At 49.3% G+C, this 22,131-nt stretch overlaps 1 protein-coding gene across 1 annotated transcript in view; it reads right to left on the minus strand.

Annotated features, from left to right (window-relative positions):
* ADGRB1 (adhesion G protein-coupled receptor B1) overlaps positions 1 to 22,131 on the minus strand; it is a gene marked incomplete at its 3' end in the record, with an annotated part of 218,255 nt that overhangs the window by 110,649 nt on the left and 85,475 nt on the right. Inside the window, exons 14-16 of the mRNA XM_082015056.1 lie at positions 16,128 to 16,203; positions 12,001 to 12,103; positions 10,760 to 10,803 (exon numbers count right to left, since the gene is read on the minus strand). Of these exons, the coding sequence (XP_081871182.1) occupies positions 10,760 to 10,803; positions 12,001 to 12,103; positions 16,128 to 16,203 (223 nt within the window). The remainder of the gene's footprint in view (positions 1 to 10,759; positions 10,804 to 12,000; positions 12,104 to 16,127; positions 16,204 to 22,131) is intronic.

Here is a 22,131-nt window from a genome sequence, read left to right on the forward strand (position 1 = left end):
CACCCTTGAGCAATGACATGGACTCATAAACCCATCTCTGCACCCTGACCATTTCCCATGGGCTCCCATCATGAAAGTGAGAGCTCTGCAAGATATCTGGGACTGGGAGCGGCAAGATTGCCCCACCAGTTAGGATCCCCACCGTGGGGTAATCCATTGCCTGGGCTACGGAATGGGCTATATTCCACGGGCTACGGAATATGTACTGGTGGCTTTTTGTGGCTGATTCACAAAGAAGATGAGTGACCCACTAAGAATACCAACTCAGGGTGGGGTGGGGGGGGAGGTTCTTTAGCCCAGTCAGTAAAGATAAAGAACAAAATCTTACATGGTTGTCAAGAGATTTGAAAAAATACCCTGAATTTTAACAATCTAAAATTATTGTGATTATGGTAGGTACTTTTGGCTTGCATGCCAATGTAGTTCATGGATTCATTCAAAAATGAGGCGTTTTAAGGAGTTAATCTGAACTTGCCTCAGTCTTGCAAGGAAGTTGAGCAAAGAAGCCTGATGGGGAAACTTCTTATGTTCTTAACAGAGACACATAGGATGTAACTTGCTTGAGCAGCTACCTAGTGCTAGTCTGTGCTTTGGACAAGCCTGGCCCTGAGATACTTGTGGTCATAACACACCTTCATCATGCACAGGCTGCTCTGCAGCCTTCAGCTTCCAGCAAAGCCAAACAATGCTCCGGAGGATACAGACCTGATATCCTCAGGATGGTGACATGGGTTAGAGACAGAATCATTTGGGAAGTCCTGCTCTGGATCCAGACAGGCTTTCTTGTGCTCATAAAGAGAGAATAAAATCAATCCAGCAAAGTACATGGAGGTGCATGACTACTGTAAAATTTTACTCTGAATTTTACACACAGAGGGTGCTGAGCATCCTGGTTGTGCAGGTGTTCATCTCTCCTCCATGCACCTGAGCCTGCCTTGAATCACAGAATCACAGAATGTTAGGGGTTGGAAGGGACCTCTGAAGATCATCTGGTCCAACCCCCCTGCCAAAGCAGGATCACCCAGGGCAGGTTTCACAGGAACGCGTCCGGTCGGGTTTGGAAGGTCTCCAGAGGAGGAGACTCCACAACCTCTCTGGGAAGCCTGTTCCAGTGCTCCATCACCCTCACAGTAAAGAAGTTTTTCCTCATGGTGAGGTGGAACTTCCTGTGCTGCAGTTTGTGCCCATTGCCCCTCGTCCTGTCACTGGGCACTACTGAAAAGAGACTGGCTCCATCCTCCTGACAGCCACCCTGCAGATATTTATAGACGTTGATAAGGTCCCCTCTCAGCCTTCTCTTCTCCAGACTAAACAGCCCCAGGTCTCTCAGCCTTTTCTCATACGAGAGATGTTCCAGTCCCTTAATCATCCTCGTAGCCCTCCGTTGGACTCTCTCCAGGAGTTCCCTGTCTCTCTTGAACTGGGGAGCCCAGAACTGGACAAAATACTCCAGGTGAGGCCTCTCAGCAGCGCAGAGTAGAGGGGGAGGAGAACCTCTCTCGACCTGCTGGTCACACTCTTCTTAATGCACCCCAGGAGACCATTGGCCCTCTTGGCCACCAGGGCACATTGCTGTCCCAAACTTTGAAGTTGCCTCAAAGCTACACCCCGTAGGCTATTGAGTCGTTGGAGTTAGAGCGCACCAAGGGTAGCCTTCAGGTTTCCCCAGCCTGCTTTCCCCCCACCACACTTAAGGCCTGGAGCTGTGAATCAGAGCTCTCCACCAACATGCAGAAATGCCTGTTCTGTGTTACTAAATTCCCAGCACATACAAGGTACCACACAGTCAAGCACCAAGTGAAATGCAGCACAAATGCACCGGGGAGTAGACCTGACGTCCTTTCATGCGGCCTGAGAAGCCGAGTTGGATTTCTGCCGCATGCCCACCGAAAGCTCTCAGCAGGCTGGCGCTTCCATGGCAGACGGTCACAGGAGGGCACGTGGCTGCTCCACATATCCCCTCCCGTCCACACAGGGAACACGAGTAAGAGCTGTTGTGGCTATAGAGGAAGGAGCTGTAAGTAAATGTGGATGAGGGAAAGGCTGTGGACGTTGTCTACCTGGACTTTAGTAAAGCCTTTGACAGCGTCTCCCACAGCATTCTCCTGGAGAAACTGGCGGCTCGTGGCTTAGACGGGTTTACTCTTTGCTGGGTGAGGAACTGGCTGGATGGCCAAGCCCAGAGAGTTGTAGTGAACGGCGTTAAATCCGGCTGGCGGCCGGTCACGAGTGGTGTTCCCCAGGGCTCGGTTCTGGGGCCGGTCTTATTCAATATCTTTATTGATGATCTGGATGAGGGAATTGAGTGCTCCCTCAGTAAGTTTGCAGATGACACCAAGTTGGGTGGGAGTGTTGATCTGCTGGAGGGTAGGAGGGCTCTGCAGAGGGATCTGGACAGGCTGGATCGATGGGCAGAGGCCAACTGTATGAGGTTTAATAAGGCCAAGTGCAGGGTCCTGCACTTTGGCCACAACAACCCCATGCAATGCTACAGGCTTGGGGAGGAGTGGCTGGAGAGCTGCCCGGCGGAAAGGGACCTGGGGGTGCTGGTTGACAGCCAGCTAAATATGATCCGGCAGTGTGCCCAGGTGGCCAAGAAGGCCAACAGCGTCCTGGCCTGTATCAGAAATGGTGTGTATTGTATCAGCAGGAGTAGGGAAGTGATTGTGCCCCTGTACTCGGCACTGGTGAGGCCGCACCTTGAATATTGTGTTCAGTTTTGGGCCCCTCACTCCAAGAAGGATGTTGAGGTGCTGGAGCGTGTCCAGAGAAGGGCAACGAAGCTGGTGAGGGGTCTGGAGCACAAGTCTTATGAGGAGCGGCTGAGGGAACTGGGGTTGTTTAGTCTGGAGAAGAGGAGGCTGAGAGGAGACCTTATAGCTCTCTACAACTACCTGAAAGGGGGTTGTGGCGATGAGGGTGTTGGTCTCTTCTCCCAAGTAACTAGTGATAGGACAAGAGGAAATGGCCTCAAGTTGCATCAGGGGCGGTTTAGGTTGGATATTAGGAAAAATTTCTTCACCGAGAGGGTGGTCAGGCATTGGAACAGGCTGCCCAGGGAGGTGGTGGAGTCGCCATCCCTGGAAGTGTTCAAAAAACGTGTGGATGTGGCGCTTCAGGACATGGTTTAGGGGACACGGTGGTGCTGGATTAATGGTTGGACTTGATGATCTTAAAGGTCCTTTCCAACCTAGTGATTCTGTGATTCTGTGATTCTGTGATTCTGTAAAGGGAGCAGGCAGGGATGCCGGCAAGACACGCACCCCCAGCCTGGCACGCACAGTGTGCTGTGCAGAGGTTTGTGTGTGTGCACATCCCCCTGCACACACAAACACTCTATAGCTCCTACATGCATTTAAATATATGTTGTGCACATGTAGCTGGAGAGTCATTGCACAAATGAAGGACGGCTTGGCCAAACAGCCTTATCTGGGTGCTTGTGTACATTTGTCCATTTGTGTTGTCCACACACAAACACATATGTACAAATGCTGCCTTGTGCTTGCAGATACCCGCATGCCCCGTGTGCTTGCATTCACACTGACACACCAGCAACACCCTGCAGAGCTGATTGTGCACAGACACACACTCGCGTGTGTCCATACTCACACTCAGGCACCAGCACTCGCTTGTTCCCGCACATTCACCCTTTTATATCCTTGCACGTATTTTGCACATGTGCCTTTGCATGAATACGTAGTGTGCACACACACGTGTGGACATACAGGCCATCCTGAGCCCCACGATGCTCTGGCTCACGGCACACACTCAGCGCCGAGTTGAGATCGGGAATCACACCGCTGAACCCAAAGCCCCTTCCCAGCGGAAGCATCCTCCAGCTCTGTGTGTGGCTTCTGCCAGTTCTGTAAAGGGAATTAATTTATTCTGTCCATATTCCTGACCCCTTTACTAGGGAAGCAAGAGAAAAGCTGGAGCATTTGATTCAGAGCCTCTGAATCCGCTCTCCTCTCCCCCTTCCCCTTCTGTCGAAAGCCATTAAACCATGCTCTGTTGGCAGGCAGCAGAAGCCCTGTATCGTGCTGCTCGGCTTCTCCTGCATCCTGTGCTGTGAAAGGCGCTGGAGAATAAGCCAGCTCCTGCTTTGCCAGTCCCATAGACAGCGCTGGCTGCTGAGCAGTAGCTCAGCAAAGGCCAAAGAAGTGTGACTCCTCTCCTGAATGGGGATGGACACAGCCCTGAGGTCTGCAGGTACCTTGTGCCAGCTGCTTTGTGCTAGCCACCTCCTCATCTGGACGTCCAGGTGACAAGGGGTTTCCAGGAAAAGGTGGCCTCGAGGTAAGACAGATACCTGGGAAAATAGTCCCCTGGAAGCAGTTCTGCTTGGGGCTTCCAGCAACCCCAGAGCCCAGGTGGAGGAGGGAAGCTAAATCCTCAGGCTCTAGAGGTGTGACTGGGTTTCACTGCCTTAGTCCTCTCGTCTACTCTCATCCAGGACTGAAAAGGGGCTCCTGGGGCCATATTCAGTCTGCCTGGTTGCACATTGCAAGGGCAGTCAGACAGGCTGAATTAGGGGGTACTTTTAACTGGGTTTAAAACAGGGGAACTAATGGGAATATTCAGATTAACCTTCCTGCAAGCCCCGATGTAGACAGGCTTTGCAAACATAACGCTACCTTCTTCCACAGACATCCCCTGAATGCCTCCGCAGGAGCACGCAGGAAGAGCAAGATTTGCAGGTGGAGCTAAAAACCAAGATGTTAGTTAAGGACAATGAACCTGGAACAGGGGTACTGGCAAACCCCAGCACAAACACCCTGCATGGCATCACGTGTTGCTCCCCCACAGGCAGCTGGAGTGTTGCAGTAGAAAATATATAACATCTATAATCTGTGAACTATAATATATAATATGTCATGGATCAGTCCAAAGAGGAGAGAAGTGCAGTGATTTCTCAAGGGGCTTTGGGGCTGCAACAGTTTCCCTCCATATCTGCATCTGGGGGAGCTCATCCACCTTTGTCAGCATAGGCAAGCTGTGATACGGCTTGATCTACAGCTCTGTGAGGGCCATTAATGCCCTAGGTGATGGACAGAAGAAAAGGGAAGCTCTTTCCTGACTTTAGAAAACTTTTCTTCAAAAGACAGGCTTTGGGAGAGTGATCAGCTGATGTGATGAGCAAAAAGTGTCCATGAGATGCTATAGATACAATCCTTCCTCCGTGATGTTTTTCTGGTGGTGGAGAGTAGTAGAAGAAATGGACCTATTGTACATGCCCTCCAAAGGAAAACAGTAAGTAACCGCCAAGACTTAGATCGCATTAAAGTCCCAGAAAGAGCAGAAAACAAAACTTCCTGCCTTTCTCTTTATCCAGTGCACCAGCAGCTCTCATGATGAAGCCCATGGAAGCCCCTACACCGTGTCCTGCTCCTCATGCTGCCTTGCACCATACATCAGCGCGTGACTTTGCTGTAATCATGCAGGACATGCAGTCAAGAATTCAGACAGCTTAGGACTCTGTAGATTAGACACTGGACATCCCACCTTGAAAACAGGAATTCCAGCTGCACTGCAAAACTCATGAGATGGCTGGACCACAAATGCACCAAAGTGCTCAATTACCCTATGGAAAAATTATGGTGCCTGATAGGCAATACCTCCTGCTAGGATGTTTTTGGGGTTCTTCTGAGTTGTTCCAGACAAAACAAACAAAACATCCCCATAAACTTATTGTGACACTGCAGAGCTCTCCTTGTGGATTGCAATTCTGTGCAATCACCTTCAGTTCTGCCAGCCCTTGGTGCACACAGCTCAATTAAACATCCTGTTGAAGGACCGCCCTGCACCTCAAGTGGCTCCGTCTGAAAAGAGCCCATGAGCAGGACTGTGTCCTCAGCATCTGTGAGCTGTATTTTAGGATCCTGTAAGATTCCAAACAGGTACAGACCGACAGACTACTTTCTTTGGCAGCACCATAAAATACCGCTCCGTGCAGTTGCGAATCCTCAGGGGAGATTTCCACCTGACCTCGGCTGGGCATCAGATCCATCCCTGAGCCAGGAGGATGTGATCTAGCCTTGCCCCGCTAGCTGAGGCACTGTTCGTCTTGTTCTCCGTGCCTAATCTTGCTGTGCACAGGGCACCTTCCTAAACAGTGAGGTCTGCATTTCCTAAGTTAGATAGGTTAAAAGCTTTAATTACCAGAACAGATGATCTTTCCCAAGGGAAGGTAAGAGTGTCCTTGAATCAAAACCACAGACTCCAGAGGCATTTTCTCTTCCAAGAGCAAAAAGCTTTTATGCAAATATTTTTGAAGGTTTGGAAGACCTCTTAAGATCAGTTATTATAATGCCTAGCTAATATTATGCTCTTCTTGGAGACAGAGAAGCACAGAATAGTTGGTGGCTGAAGCCAGGCAGACCCTCTAAGGGCAAGCATTCCCTGTGGCATGCGAGGTCCCCTGGCAATGGTGGGATGAGAGGTCCCCTGGCAATGCAGACCTGCTGGATCCTACCCTCTGCATGTGCGGGACTGGATTTCACACTGGCATGGCACGATGCTTTCTCATGCACTAATGAGCCAAAATACAAGACCCAGCTGGCTGGCTTGGTCCCAGCTCTCACGAAGGCAGGGCATGCTGGAGGGGAGAATCAGCATTCACTGGTGTCTGTGGGTCTATCTACGGCAGCAGACAGCCTAATCTCGTGGTGTCTCTCCAGACACTTGATGCTTGTGACTGTTCCTTTTCATCTCACAACAGTCCTCATCATTTGACCTGATCCCACGCTCAAAGAATACCAAAACCCAGCTTTGGAGGTCTGAGTACACAAACTTATCAGTCCCATGGGACAGCAGGACTACTCTGAACGGTAACTAGCCCCTCATCTTCTGCTGCAGCCATGAAGAAATGCTGCCACCACTAACAACAAACTTGGGCAGCTGTCTCCTCATTCCCCTTGCCACATGGCATCTCTGCCGTGCACCAGAGCAAGGCAGGCAAGAATTACAAATCTGGTGATGCACGAGAACATGAAAGCACATCAGATGACTTCATCCATCAGCTCTCTCCATCCTGTCCCAGCAGGAGAAAGAGGGAGCAGGAGAGCAGATCCTGCTTGGGTTTTAACTTCAACAGGGCTAAACAGCTAATAATTACTCCAGATGAATACCCTTGGAGGAGAGCCAGTGAATCCCAAATCATTCTCTGATTTCAACTTTCAATTTAGCCAGCCAGTGCTAAGCTCATTAATCATACTTGCAGCACCCAACACAACAGAAATTAGTCCCTCATCTTCTCCCCTCTTATTTCATGACATGAGGAGTTGGGGGCAAGAGGAAGAGAAAAGAGACGGGGAGGTGCCACCCATGAATCTAACAATCACTCAAAGGGGCTGGGATTAATAAATCAAAAACCCATTATTAATATTACAAGCTTACATATCTATCTAAATGCAAATGAATGAACACTCGGGGGTTCTTCCTCCTTCAACAACTCTGCCTTGGAGGAAGCACATGCTCACATGATAATTGTCCGTTCTAATTGCAATTTTACAGTTCAACCCTTCACGGCCCATGGATTTTAAGTGGCCTTTAAAGGACTGTGCCATGTTTTAGATGGGATTGAAAGTTCAGGTGGCTGCAGTAACAGCCAGAAGCTCTCACGTGAGGATTGTTTTGAGTCTCCTGCCTCTGTACCTGTTCAGTCACTTCAGCTGCAAGGGGTTAAATCCAGAGGCTGGTTCACTGGAATCAGGTGGAGTTTGGATCCCCAAGATCCGCAGCCTCAGATGGATGATTGTGAACATAGGGAAGGTTCCCCTGGCCAGCCAGCCTTGGAGCAGGAGCATGGAGAGCCTGCAAAAGAGCAAGCTTAAGAGACAGCAGTGTCTTCTGAGTAAGCAACACCATGGCAGGCTGGCTTGGGCTGCGCAGGGAATACGGCAGGGTGAATAACAGACAAAAAAATGAAGCTGTAAAGCCATTGAATTGGTCAGAGCTGAGAAATGGAATTTCCTGAGCTTCACTCACTTGCACAACCATCTTATGAGACTGATCAAGGGGAAAACCTCCAATTTAAAGAGAGGGGTGTCAGGAAGGAGAAGGTAGGAATGAAGAGAGGAACCCACATAACTGTGGCTGAACCTCAGGGTTTCCTGGCTCACAATAACCAGTCATGATCTCTACCATGTCCCAGTCAACAAACAGGTCCAACATGCAACCTAAAAATCCTTGCTCCAAACAGGAAATGATTATCCAAAACTGTGATGCAAAACCCTTGAGAACTCCAGAGTGCTGTTCAAGTCCGAGGTGAGCATTCAGGCCTGGAAAATAGGGTTTGCGTCGTTTGCCTCTCGTTAGACTTTCCCAAGAGGCAGCAGTGGTAGCAATTCAGCTTTAAAATGTTGCACAAACAACTTTGCAGCTCCCATTGCCAGAGCTCACTGGATCAGATCTAGCTTTGGAACACCCCCCTAGCAAAATCTGCTGACATCAGCGTTTTGGACTTTTCAACCACTTGTGATTGCAAATGATGGTTGAAAACACTTGCACACATGCACACACATACCACCCAACACGCACCGAAAGCAGAGTCTTAGCGACAACATTTGCGCAAACAGTCTGCTGGAGTTTTGGAAACCATCCTTGACAAATGAACGACAGCGTCGGTGCCAAGAAATTGTCTGCTCGACTCTTAGCTATGAGTCCATCCTTTGATTCCATGGAGTTGCAAGGATTAAAGACTGGAAGCATTCCTAACACCCCACACTCTCAGGGAGACAACAGGCAGCCGAACAAGCTGCCAGGTCTTTGGAGCAAGTATATGGAGCAGCCAGGACAAGGCAGAGGTAACGGTGCTGGACTGGGCACAGTTTTGTCTCCAGATCAGCAACAGCATTCAAGCTTCCTCAAGCCACGTTCAGCACTTGGCAACCCTTTATCTTTCTCATCACAAGCACCTTTCAGTGCCAGCTCTAACAGATAAGTACCCAGCCTGAATGCCACCATGCTCCCTCAGATCCAACCATGTGCGGACTAGATTTTGCTCTTTTCTTGTTCAGAGTCTAGTTAATTAAATCCAGCTCTGAGCATAGCAGGGAAACACCTCCATCGTTCTGGAGATAACCCTCTCTCTAGGACATAGAAAGCCAAGAACAACAAGATGGTGCGCAAAAAAGAAGGGGCATTGGTTCCAACTTCTGTCTTTACTTGCCAAAAAATGGATTTGTATACAAGTGCTTTAATGCCATTCCAACACAGAGAGACAACAGATTTAGCAGAGCAGACCAGCTCCTATCCAAGCCTCCTGCTGAGCTGCCCATCTACACATAGCCCTCTACTCTGGGCTGACCCACAGACTCAGTCTGCTCTCTGGCACTCAGGTAATATAGTAAAATCCTATTTTACTAATTTTGTGAAGGTTCATTTGTATGCTGCCGTGTGAGGTCAACACAGCACACAAGGGGCTCCTGTATCCCAACTGTCTTCTAATGCTGGAGCAATTTTCACTATAACCCAGAGGGAGAAGTTCTGCCCTGGGCTACAACATGGGTATGATTTCACAAGCAGAGAGTCCCTCTGGGTTCTTCAGCTTTGCTTTGGATCCACTCATACATGCCAAATTAATCACAGACCAACAAGAACCATAAGCTGACTGCAAATATGTTGCCCGCCTATGTGTGTATATGCTGCTTAATGGAGCATAAAACGAGAAGAATAGAATCATTTTTCAAACGCTGCAGATAATAATAATAAATAATAATATTAAATGCAGAGGTGTGTGCCAAATGCATGAGATCTCACAGAGGCAAACTGATTGTAAGCAGAAAAGAAGTCAGGTTGGTCCTCAAACTGAGATACAAAAGTCAGTGAAGTAAAAACACCACTAAATCTAACACTTAGATTAGGATTTAAGAACACACTTTCAGAGTGTACTTTATTTTTTTGTTAAGATGCACACTCTTGGCCAACCACTTCCCATATGGGCTTTATGGTCCTGACTCTTCGTGGTAACTTTGAACTTCTTTCTTCCCTGCTGACCACGATTAAATAACTCAACACCTCCTGAACAGCACCAGTCATTGCAGGAATCCTTGCAGAAACCATTTTACTATATCACAGCAGCACACCACCTACTTCACCACTGCAGGTTGTATTTGCAACAGCGGGCTCTGATTTTGCATTACTCTACTTATGGTACCCAATTTGGGGGTGAGGACTGAAGAGAGTCAAACACTGCTATGTCGAGTTCAATTTAGGGCAATCCGTGAACCACTCCACAATCCTGGGTCACAGTTCGTGATCAATACCACATGCATTCCTCTTGTGGGCAAATCCAAAATTGGAAGAACCAGAATTAGAGGCCACTTTTGCAAAACGTAAGCCAGTGTCCAAAACATCAAAAGGAAAAAACAGACGCCCATCCCTGCCAACAGAAGCACACATGAACATCCCTGCTTGGACACTGAGAGATGTTTCCCTGGTACAGGCATACAATGCTCCCAGCATACAGGACCCTTCATGAACCGTACTGACAACATCTGACTGCAGACCTTTAAATATAAGACCCAGTTCAACCGGCACTAAAAGACAATGCAGTAAGAAGACATGCATCTGTGTGAAGGAAGAAGCAGTCCCCACCAGGGTGAAAGACTTTGCCAGCCGTGAAGGTGGATGCAAGAAAAAACTGTGTAGGGAGAGCAAGGGCTGAGACAGACTGACACATCACTGCTAAAATTGAGATGATTGCACCCCCAAAAAACAAATGGGCCCGTGAGAGTAAAGAGAAACCCACAGAACTCACCCATCAGTTTCATCCCACAGGATGCAGGTCTGGTTGGTGGTTCCCTGCCAGGAGAGAGGAAAGGGAAAAATGAAGCAAATCAGTGCCGTGCTGTTTGTGGGGCATCTGGGGCAACTAGAATGGAATATGCAGGTCCTGTAGAACAGCTTCCACTACTCTAAGCATGGTAAGTCTGCGATACTCAAGTTGGGCAGTCGCAGATCTGAGTCCTTAGAATAGCTTCTTTCACCCTTGGCTTGAAAGGCAAGAATAAAATTGGCCTCAGTTTGTTCATCAACACCACTGTCAAAGGATTCGACTCCGCATCTTTCCTGACTCAACCCACTGACGTTCTTCCTTTATCCTCCTCTCACACAGAATCCTTTTGCTGCTCCCTTCTGGAAAGTGGATCAAATACAGCATGTGCTTTTGTGGAACACGGTGCTCAGAGAAGCCCCAGCCCTGCAGAAGGTGGTCAGGTGTGTTTAAAGCCCCCCAGAAGAGGCTTACCACTGACTTCAGCTGCAGCTGCCTTAGATCACTTCGGAAAATCCTTCCAGGAAAGTCCAAAACAAAGACACAACAGACCTAATATTCATGTTGCGGAGCCTCAGGAGGACATCTGAAACTCACAACAAGAACAGGCCTTGGGGTATGTAAGTGTCCATCACATATGTCTGTTCAGGGTTGAACAGGGGAACCTGGAGGGGATCTTTGACTGTGTTTTAAAGCACTGATCACAGCAGTAATATTCATGTTTCCAGTCATATCTAAGGATTGCAAAAAACATTGCAAGCATTAAGGGAAACAACTTTTTTCCTCCCTTTTTCCTTCCTCAAGGAAGATCATTGCTATAGTCCATTTTTTTTAATGAGTACACAGTTCTTCTCCCATGATCATGCCCACAATGAAATGGTGTGAATGCGGGACAAGTGCGCCCACGTTCCCTGTGCAAGCAGTGCTGTCACACTCCTCCCGCACTGGCAATGCCTGAACCAGGAGCATGGAGCAGTGAGGTTTGCAAGGCTGACCCGTAGAGTGCAGCCTTGGCAGTGAGCAGCAGCAAGACACCACCACCAGCCCAATTTCAGGGTGGTAGTCAACCAACTTGGCAGCCTGCATTAAGAGAGATTGAAGGGTCCTGCATTGGCAAAGGGAGACAGGAGCCCAGCAAAACCACCTCCTTCTTTGCACCAACACATTCCTAATATGCAGGAGCAAACACAGCTACCGGATGGTGCAGATTCACAGGAAAGACTTACATTGTACAGGTGGGAGAATTCAATTTCCAAGGGGGTGAGGAGAGACCGGGGAAATGGCTTCACAGTCACGGAGATGACTCTGGAGTTCAGAACAGTGCTGTTCCTGGGAAGAAGAGGAGAAAAAGACATTTTAAAGTGTCCTGAGGGAGTTTTGCAGAGTGATGGATCCCATTGCATTCATCACTGTGTACAAGGTTTAGTGTACACAGTGCAGAAGGAGTTGGCCCCATTACTTTAAAATATCATTGAAGATACTTGCTGCCGTTGGACCCCACCCTCTGCCCTTTGATCTCCCCTCATAGTCACTCTACATTTATTCCTCCAGGAGTCAGACCATTTTATGAACCACATAGGCCCCTAAAGCCATTGGATGTAAAGGCTGTATCTATCCCAGTAATAAAATGGTCTTGGATCTATTTAATGGTCCTGACACGAGGAGACAAAGCTCATTTCATGTCCTTTTTCAAAAAAAACCCCTGTCTTTCCTCTCAAAGGCTGGTTTAATCTACACTGCAGTAAGTATTGGGCAGGGGCACGGTGACCTTTAACAGCATATCCATGGTTCATCCCTATGATTCTGTCCAGTTCACTACTAGAGGCACTGGTACGTCAATCCTTGAGGATCAAAAGCAAGTGGAAAGAGGCCAAACCTTTCATGTGGATGTCTAAATGTCTGTACCCAGACAAATACTCTAATAAACCTGGCAGCCCTAAGAGGATTTGACTGTTGGGAGAGGCAATAAGGGAGGAGATATCTCCCATACCTGTGCTCCTGCTCCCTGGAAAGCCAAACCCTTTGTAGGCACTTCCCTGGACAAAGGACATCTAAATACATAGGGGTTCCTGGTGTTTCTGCAGCAGGAAAAGACTTCGGTGCTTAAATAAACAAAAGTTGTTTAAATAAACAAAAGTTTCAACCAGCAGTTGCAAATGTTAACTCTCTAAGTTTACCATGAAGGGATCGGTAGTAGAGTGGTAGTAGAGAGTAATGCAAAATCTGGCTACTCCCAGTCCTTCTTGCACCCACGGGCAAGGGAAGTTTTTCCCCATCCAAAACTCTGCCAAATCTACAGGCACTGGCAAAATCTTTCACCTTTCTTTCTGGGTCTTATTTTCCTTTTACAAAATAATTACAAAGAAAGATTTATGCTTGCTTAACAGCAAGTAGGTTAAAAAAATTTCCGAAAAAACCACTAAACTTGGAATTGTCTATGGCTGTGTAAGTGGATGCTCAGAAAGCCAACTATTCCATCAATACCAGAAGGAAAAACAACATTGTTTTAGCAGGGTAAAGAAAAAAATACAACATATTTTCTTTAAGAAAAGAGAAAAAAAAAAAGAAAAAAAGAAAAAAAAAGAAACAAAAGAAAAAAAAAGAAAGGAGAAAAAAGGAAAGAAAAAAGAAAAAAAAAGAAAGAGGCAATAAAACACAAATATCAGTCTACAAAGGAAGAGTAAAAGGGAAAGCTAATGGGAGTAAATATCAACTCTAAGTTTTGAAATGTAGACAAGCTAAAAACAGGAACTGCTGCTAAGTAAACACCAGTGCCTGTCTCCATCAGTAGCTGGGTCTGTAAGGGTCAGTTCTCGGTTCAGTGCTGTTGAATATTTGCATGGACAACCTAGATGACACAGAAATGTCCTTCTGGAAGCTGCGGACCAAGTGAGGAGGGTGCAGTAAGCGAAAGCAGTGGCAGCGTTTGATTTTTCAGTGGGTCGTTAGCACAGAGAAGTGACTCGCGTGCAGGCTGTGAAGGCTGCTTGATGGCCAGGTAGTCACAGCCCAACCGGGAGTTATCCCAGTGCATCCGAGAGTCGGGAAACGCATCGGAGCTGGGAGAGCGCGAGCGCTGCCTGCAGAGGTACAGGCTGTGCTCTGGGGAGCAGCGACCCAAAACGTGCCCAGGGAGATGGACTTCAGGGCAAAGAGCTGTGACAGGGAGGACAGAAGTGATCCCGTGCAGGAGAAGGAGATGAAGCAACCCTTTGCAAGCCTCCTTGTCAGGATGCAACTGTAGCGTTGGGTTCACTTCCACTTCGAGGTGGGGAAACAGTGGAGAGGGTTCAAAGAAGAGACACAAAATTGATCCAGGTGCTGGAAAACCAGACAAAAGTTTTCAGTCAAAAGGCATGTCTGACAGTTTGTGGCATGTGGGGGATTTTTCAGTCGCCCACCCGAAGGCCCAGTGCCTGGAAGTGGAAGTCAGACAAACTCAGCCTTAAAATAAGAGACAGTCTCCTAGCAGAGAAGGTAATTAAGCATCTGAGCAGCTTGCCGGGGGAGGTGAGGGACTCAGCATCACAAGGAATCTTTGAGGAAGAAGATGAGTCGTCTTTCCTAAAAGCATGTTGCAACCCAGCTTCTGGGAAGAAAACAAAACACGTCAAGATCTGCTTTGGACAGAAGGTCAGACGAGCTCGGAGGGCTCCTGCGTGGCCGTAAAGAGTGTGCAAACAGCTGTGAACATGCTGTTTCATACACAGGGCTGTCAGGTGCCAGATTTTTTGGCTCTCCAGCTGCCGCACGCATCCTCTGCAGCAGTGCCCCACTGGGACCAAAAGCCCTTCACCCTCCTGGCTCGAAAAATCAGGCATTGTGTGTATCCCCTCTCAATTGTCACAGCTGCCAAAAAACACAGGGCTCTCTGGACCCCCGGGGGACAGAGCAATGTGTGGCTCAGATAAGGAATTGGTGCTTGGGGGAGGTAAATTGGGGCAATTAGGAACAGCTCAGCTGGTGCTGTTCGCCGAGTTAAATCTACATTGTTTTTCTTTTAGGAAAAGATTCTCCATCGAATCGTTGTGGTCAAACCCAGGATCTGGGTCCTTATCGCTCGTGTGTACCCAGGAATAGCTGCTCCCCTTTTGTGGTCAGAAATATTTTTACCCCATAGGCAAAATAACCATGTAGCTATACAGCTACTTGGTTATTTAAAGACATTCCCCTTTTTCTCCCTGCGTCTATTTGTGCAGTGGTTGAAATAAGAGCTACTCTTTTTTTTTTTTTTTCCCCCCTTTGAATCTCCACAGGTGATTCAGGACTCGGGAATTTTTTTAAAGAGGGACTGTCCTTTAATTAAAGAACGTCTTAAATCAGATCTCTGTGGGAAAGCTGTTCAGAGGCTGCGGCTGCTGCAGCTGCTGGTTTTCAGAGCTCATTCATTGCTTGGCCAAAGCAAGCTGAAATACCGCTGGATCATTTGAGCCAATGATGTTTATTGCCCTTCTGATCTAATTCCCTGTGCTGTAATGGAAGATATTACAGAATACAGTTGGCTGGCTTGCTAATTCCTCTCTGCACTCACTTGGAGCTCTTTTGCCATTGCCAGTGCTAAATCTTTAGGTATTTAAATGATTATCAGTGAGGAGAGATGCCCTGGTGTTTATGGTAAATGGGCTCACACTAATCAGTGCAGAACAGATTTAGAAGGTGCCTTAGGATGCTTAATTTACTGCCTCAGTACCAGCCTCGGGAAAAAAGAGCGAGATAGCGAGAGCGAAAAGGAGAGGAGAGAAGAAAAGGAAAGGGAGTGCTGAACACAAAAGCCTCGGTGCCCGAGGTGGTTTGAGGCGGCTGGGAACATGGTAGAGATGTGCAGCCGGGCGTGCTGCTGCACTCCTCTGCTCTCCCCAAGCCTGTCTTCTGCCGTGATGCTCTCGGAGGGCTCGGCATGGCTGGCAGCTCCCCAGTCGCTTGGGGGGATCAGGGCAGCTGAGCATCCCCCATCTGTCAAACCCCCTAAAATCCCTTGTGACGAGGAGGGCAGCGTGAGGACCCATTCCTGGAGGGCAAAGGGTGGCAGGCAGCTGACAGGCAGAGATGTGGCGGTGACAACAGCACTGTGCTTTCCCTCATATCTGGGGTGCACGGCGCTGCACAGGGATGGAGAAAACCTTCCTGCCCCTCCAGCGAGTGACGTCTGCGGTGCATGAGCCTGGCCCCACCTGAACGTGCAGCATCGGTCGGTGGGGGTCAAAACATTTGCGCTGCTGAGCCAAAGTCTGTCTCATCACACATAGCAACCTTTGCTTTTTCCCTGGAAAACCAGGGCTCTGCAGCCAGAAGGATCAGTAGGAAAGCCTGGTGATTTCCCAGGGGCTCGCCCTCCCAAGGCAGCCCCTCTTACCTCTGGAGGGAGAGGATGTTGCCCACGTTGCGGTACAGCACTGTCCCCACCACGAAGACGGAGAAGTCGTCTGTCTCTGCAGGACACCAAAAGAAAGGGAAGACGATAACAGCACTGAGACAACCGGGATGTCTGCTGTCCCCATGGGACACCCGCGTTCAGGATTAGACCTCGCATGGAGGAGGTCTCTGTTGGGGCATAGCCAAGGCCAGCATCGCTATGGTGGGATGCAGTGCCCGCTGTCATCACGCCGGGTCTCAAACAGTCCCAAGGAAGGGCTCAGCACCTTTGGGGTGACCCGGCTTCTGAGGCATCTGCCCCCCACGCAAGGCTCACTCATCCCAAATGACTGGCCTCATTCTCCCCCATTCAGAAATCCCATTAATCCCTCCGACAGCACCCCCGCAGGCAAATCTGCAGAGCGGAAAGGTCTCTTGCAGCCGCGCAGAGGCATTGGGACCTGTCTGTAGCTATCGAGGCATCAGCCAGAAGAGCTGTGCTCGGGCTGACAAGGGCAGCCAGGAAGGGGAGATGTCCCACTGCGCTTGGTCTGACCCCACAACTCGTACACTGCCTCGGGAGGCAGCGGGGGCCATGGTCCCAGATAAGCCTCTGAATCATCTGTGTGATCTCTGGGCACGTCACTTGACCTCCTCCTCCTGCTCTTCCTCTGCCTTACAGTGCCCAGCTGCAAAAAGCAAGAACTTCCCTGGAAATAGCGCAGGCGACAGAGGCAACCCTGCGGCCGGATTTTCAGGGGGAGAAAAAGCAAGTGACGGGGTGAACAGCAGAGCTGAGGAAGCCTGGGGAAGCACCCTGATGTGGGGCTTCTCTGGTGTCTTGTACTGAGGTTGAAGTTACTGTGCACACGCTCCATCAGTGCGGGGCAGGCACGACTCTGCATGTCTGTCTTCCTCTTTGTCAAACTGGGATCAAGTGGGACAGCTGGTGACAACGTAACTAGGAGAGACTGACAGACAGGCTTGCAGAGCTGTTGCAAAAGCCTTGCTTCTTTAGGAAAGCTGGCACAGCCTTTTGGCCTTTCCCGCGAATCCCTAATGCAAACAAGGATCCTGCTGCCTTCAAAGAGAATTTTCCCTCTTTGTGCTCAGAGGATGCAGTGGGGCATTTACAGAAGCAACGTGTGCTCCTGTGAGACTGTGAGCAAGCAAAACCCTAAGCCTCACAGGCTGGGTTATCACAGCACCCTCCCAAGAAGACAAAGGATCCTGACTGTAATAGAGGTGGAGTCTTGTTTCTTTTGGTCTGGGACAGATCTTTAATAATGCAGCTTCCCATCAGTCCTGGTATACGAAAAAGAAATCCTTTGATGTGCTACCCAGCTGAAACATCATTGCATTTTGGTCATGTAACATCTCCCCAGCGATGCTCACTCACCAGCAGTATTTACACAGACAACAGCCCAAGAGGCACATCACCCAGCTATAGAAATTAGTGCTGGCCTTTTGAAATCAATTGTGCAAAGGCAGCTCTCAGCAGTGAGGGGTCTGGTTTTGGTCTCATCAAGCTGCCAGTCTCCATCATTTTCCTCAGGATAGCTGCCCCAATTTCCTGTGGCTAAGGAAAGGTGAGGATCAAAACTGATACACGTGCGTCTCCACTGTTAATCACTGAGTAAACCCTCAAAAAGAGACCAACAGCGCTGGATGCTGAACAAGGCAGAGGCAATACAGCCCTGGCTGGAACAGGACACCATGGAGAGGTGAAGACCAATGGGAAATTGATTCTTTGGGGTAGATGTCACATTTTGTTTGCACAGTGACTGCTGTTTGGGGGCCCTACAGCAGCTCTGTGTGAGGATGATTGTAATAGAAATCTGGAAAACAGCACCATGGGAAGTGGATGAGGGCTCTAGGACAGCCCTCATCCCTAGAGCAGGATCACTTCTGCCTATGTCTGGTGCCAGCAGGTTGACTAGTTAGTGATTAAAGGTTTCCAAAGGTGAAGGCTCCACAACCTCCCTAAACAAGCTGTAATAACCCTCCCAACATGCTCTAACATCTCCCAGGACAATAATGTGGTCTTCAAGGCACAACAAAACACAAGGAGTACTAGATGTGGTCCTTGCTCTGATAGTGACTCACTGTTTACCCTCAGGGTTGACGCTTAACTGTTCTTGGCCTCAGATTCTCCAAGTAGAAATGATGGCTGCGTTGTTTCCGTCCCCAAAAGGGAAACTTGTGACAAGAGGTTCTGGTATGACAAGAAGAGGCGAAAAGTCTTCTGACAGCAACAACTCACTGTCTCCTGCCTCTGTGCCAAGGAAGGACAGAATAGCCTGATGCAACAGCCAGCAGCTTGCTCTCTCAAAGCCGTTGGTGCCACACACAGCACCAAGTCATCTAGAAGGATGCTGGTGAAAACCCAGCATTCCCACCTCCACGCTGTGGCTCATATCCACTGACCTCAGTGATAAATGCCTATACAGTTCATTTCTGAGGGCAGGAAATTTCACTGAATCACAGAATCACTGAGGTTGGAAAGGACCTTCAAGATCATCAAGTCTAACCATTAATCCAGTGTCACCATGTTCCCTAAACCATGTCTTGAAGCCCCACATCCACACGTTTTTTGAACACTTCCAGGGATGGCGACTCCACCACCTCCCTGGGCAGCCTGTTCCAATGCTTGACCACTCTCTCAGTGAAGAAATTTTTCCTAATATCCAATCTAAACCTCCCCTGGTGCAACTTAAGGCCATTTCCTCTTGTCCTATCGCTGGTTACTTGGGAGAAGACACCAACACCCATGTCGCCACAACCCCCTTTCAGGTAGTTGTAGAGAGCGATGAGGTCTCCCCTCAGCCTCCTCTTCTCCAGACTGAACAACCCCAGTTCCCTCAGCCACTCCTCATCAGACTTGTGCTACAGACCCCTCACCAGCTTTGTTGCCCTTCTCTGGACACGCTCCAGCACCTCAATGTCCTTCTTGTAGTGAGGGGCCCAAAACTGAACACAGGATTCAAGGTGCGGCCTCACCAGTGCCCAGTACAGGGGCACAATCCCTGCCCTGCTCCTGCTGGCCACACCATTTCTGATACAGGCCAGGATGCTGTTGGCCTTCTTGGCCACCTGGGCACACTGCCAGCTCATGTTCAGCCGGCTGTCAACCAGCACCCCCAGGTCCTTTTCTGCCGGGCAGCTCTCCAGCAACTCCTCCCCAAGCCTGTAGCGTTGCATGGGGTTGGTGTGACCCAAGTGCAGGACCCAGCACTTGGCCTTATTAAACCTCATACAGTTGACCTCTCCCTATCAATCCAGCCTGTCCAGATCCCTCTGCAGAGCCCTCCTACCCTCCAGCAGATCAACACTCCCACCCAACTTGGTGTCGTCTTCAAACTTACTGAGGGAGCACTCGATCCCCTTATCCAGATCATCAATAAAGATACTGAACAAGACCGGCCCCAGAACTGAGCCCGGGGGAACACCGCTTGTGACCGGCTCCCAGCCGGATTTAACACCGTTCACCGCAACTCTCTGGGCTTGACCATCCAGTCAGTTCCTCACCCAGCAAAGAGTAAACTTGTCTAAGCCACGAGCTGCCAATTTCTCCAGGAGAATGCTGTGGGAGACGCTGTCAAAGGCTTTACTAAAGTCCAGGTAGACAACATCCACAGCCTTTCCCTCATCCACTAGGTGGTCACCTGGTCATAGAAGGAGATCAGGTTGGTCAAGCAGCACCTGCCTTTCACGAACTCGTGCTGGCTGGGCCTGATCCCTTGGTTATCCTGCAGATGCCCTCTGAGCACTCTCAAGACCAACCGCTCCATGATCTTCCCTGGTACAGAGGTCAGGCTGACAGGCCTGTAGTTCCCAGGATCCTCCTTCCGTCCTTTCTTGCAGATGGGTGACACATTGGCAAGCCTCCAGTCTTCTGGGACCTCCCCTGTTAACCAGGACTGCTGATAAATGATGGAGAGTGGCTTGGCAAGCTCCTCTGCCAGCTCCCTCAGTACTCTTGGGTGGATCCCATCAGGCCTCATAGACTTGTGGGTGTCCAGGTGGTTTAACATGTCCTTAACTGCTTCCTCCTGGATTATGGGCGGTTTATTGCGCTCTCCATCCCCATCTTCCAGCTCAGGGGGCTGAATACCCTGTGGATATCTGGACTGGCTATTAAAGACTGAGGCAAAGAAGGCATTAAGTACCTCAACCTTGTCCTCGTCCTTGGAGACAATGTTCCCCGCCATATCCAGTAGGGGATGGAGATTCTCCTTGCCTCTCTTTTTTTTGTTAATATATTTGTAGAAGCATTTTTTATCATCCGTTACAACTGTGGCCAGACTGAGCTCTAGCTGGGCTTTTGCCTTTCTAATTTTGTCCCTGCTTGACCTAACGAGATCCTTGTACTCTTCGTGAGTTGCCTGCCCCTTCTTCCAGAGATGATAAACTCTGCTCTTTTCCCTGAGTCCCAGCAAAATCTCCCTGTTCAGCCAGGCCGGTCACCTTCCCCGCCATCTCTTCTTACGGCACATGGGGACCGCCTGCTCCTGTGCCTTTAAGATTTCCTTCTTGAAGACTGTCCAGCCTTCCTGGAACCCCTTTGTCCTTCAGGACTGTCTCCCAAGGGACTCTCTCAACCAGTGACCTGAACAGGCCAAAGTCTGCCCTCTGGAAGTCCATGGTAGCAGTTTTGCTGACCCCTCTCCTTACTTCCCTCACAACTGAGAATTCTATCATGTCATGGTCGCTAAGCCCAAGACGGCCTCCAGCCACCACATCTCCCACCAGTCCTTCTCTGTTTGTAAACAGCAGGTCCAGCAAGGGACCTCCCCTGGTGGGCTCACTCACCAGCTGCATCAGGAAGTTATCCTCCACACACTCCAGGAACCTCCTAGACTGTTTCCTCTCTGCCGTGTTATACTTCCAGCAGATGTCCGGTAGGTTGAAGTCCCCCACAAGAACAAGGGCCAGTGAATGCAAGACTTCTGCCAGTCCCTTATAGAATGTCTCATCTGTGTCTTCATCCTGGTTGGGTGGTCTGTAACAGACTCCCAGCAGGATATCTGCCTCATTGGCCTTCCCCCTCATCCTTACCCACAAGCACTCTACTTGGTCTTCACAATCTTCGATTTCTATGCAATCAAAACACTCCCTAACATACAGAGCCACCCCACCGCCTCTCCTTCCCTGCCTATCCCTTCGGAAGAGCTTATAGCCATCCATTGCAGCACTCCAGTCATGAGAAGCATCCCACCATGCTTCTGTGATGGCAACTACATCATAGCTGTCCCGCTGCGCAATGGCTTCCAGCTCCTCCTGTTTGGTGCCCATGCTGCATGCATTGGTGTAGATGCACCTGAGCTGGGCTATCGATTTCCACTCTGGCACGCCACCTCTAGGCTCAACTCTAGTGAGCCTGGTTTCATCCCCTTCCCCCTTCAAATCTAGTTTAAAGCCCTTATGATGAGCTCATAAGCAAGAATCCTTTTGCCCCTTGGAGTCAGTTGCACTCCATCTGCTGCAAGGAGGCCCGGTGCCATGTAAACAGCCCTGTGGTCAAAAACCCCAAAATTCTGACAATGGCACCAGCCTCTGATTTCAGACAACTGCCATAAAACCACAATCTAGCAAACCTTGTCTTTGCAGCAGACCCAGACCCATCAGTTGCTCATCCCGACATGCTGATCCCCAGCTGCTTACCCTGAGATGGCCCCATCATGGCTTGATCCAGTCTTGGAGGGCATCTACAGCATTTTTTGCCTACGTGGCCATGGTGATAGATGGCAGAACCATACCCCTATTGCACCTGCCTTTCTTGTGCTGGTTAACCATTCTTATATAGTACCCACAGAGACAACTACCATTCACTACCCCTAACAGCAACCCAGTGTGTTCAGGGAGGCTTGAGAGACTCATTTCAGCACCAAACATGGCCTGAAGAGGATTGCAGACTCAGCTCAGCACCCACATGCATCAATAACAGAGTGACCCAGCAGACACAGGGATGTTTCCACTTCTTCCCAAGTTCAGAAACCTTGGAA

The sequence above is a fragment of the Phaethon aethereus genome (assembly GCF_964289735.1).
Source record: "Phaethon aethereus genome assembly, chromosome: 2".
NCBI classification, from domain to species: Eukaryota; Metazoa; Chordata; class Aves; order Phaethontiformes; family Phaethontidae; genus Phaethon; species Phaethon aethereus.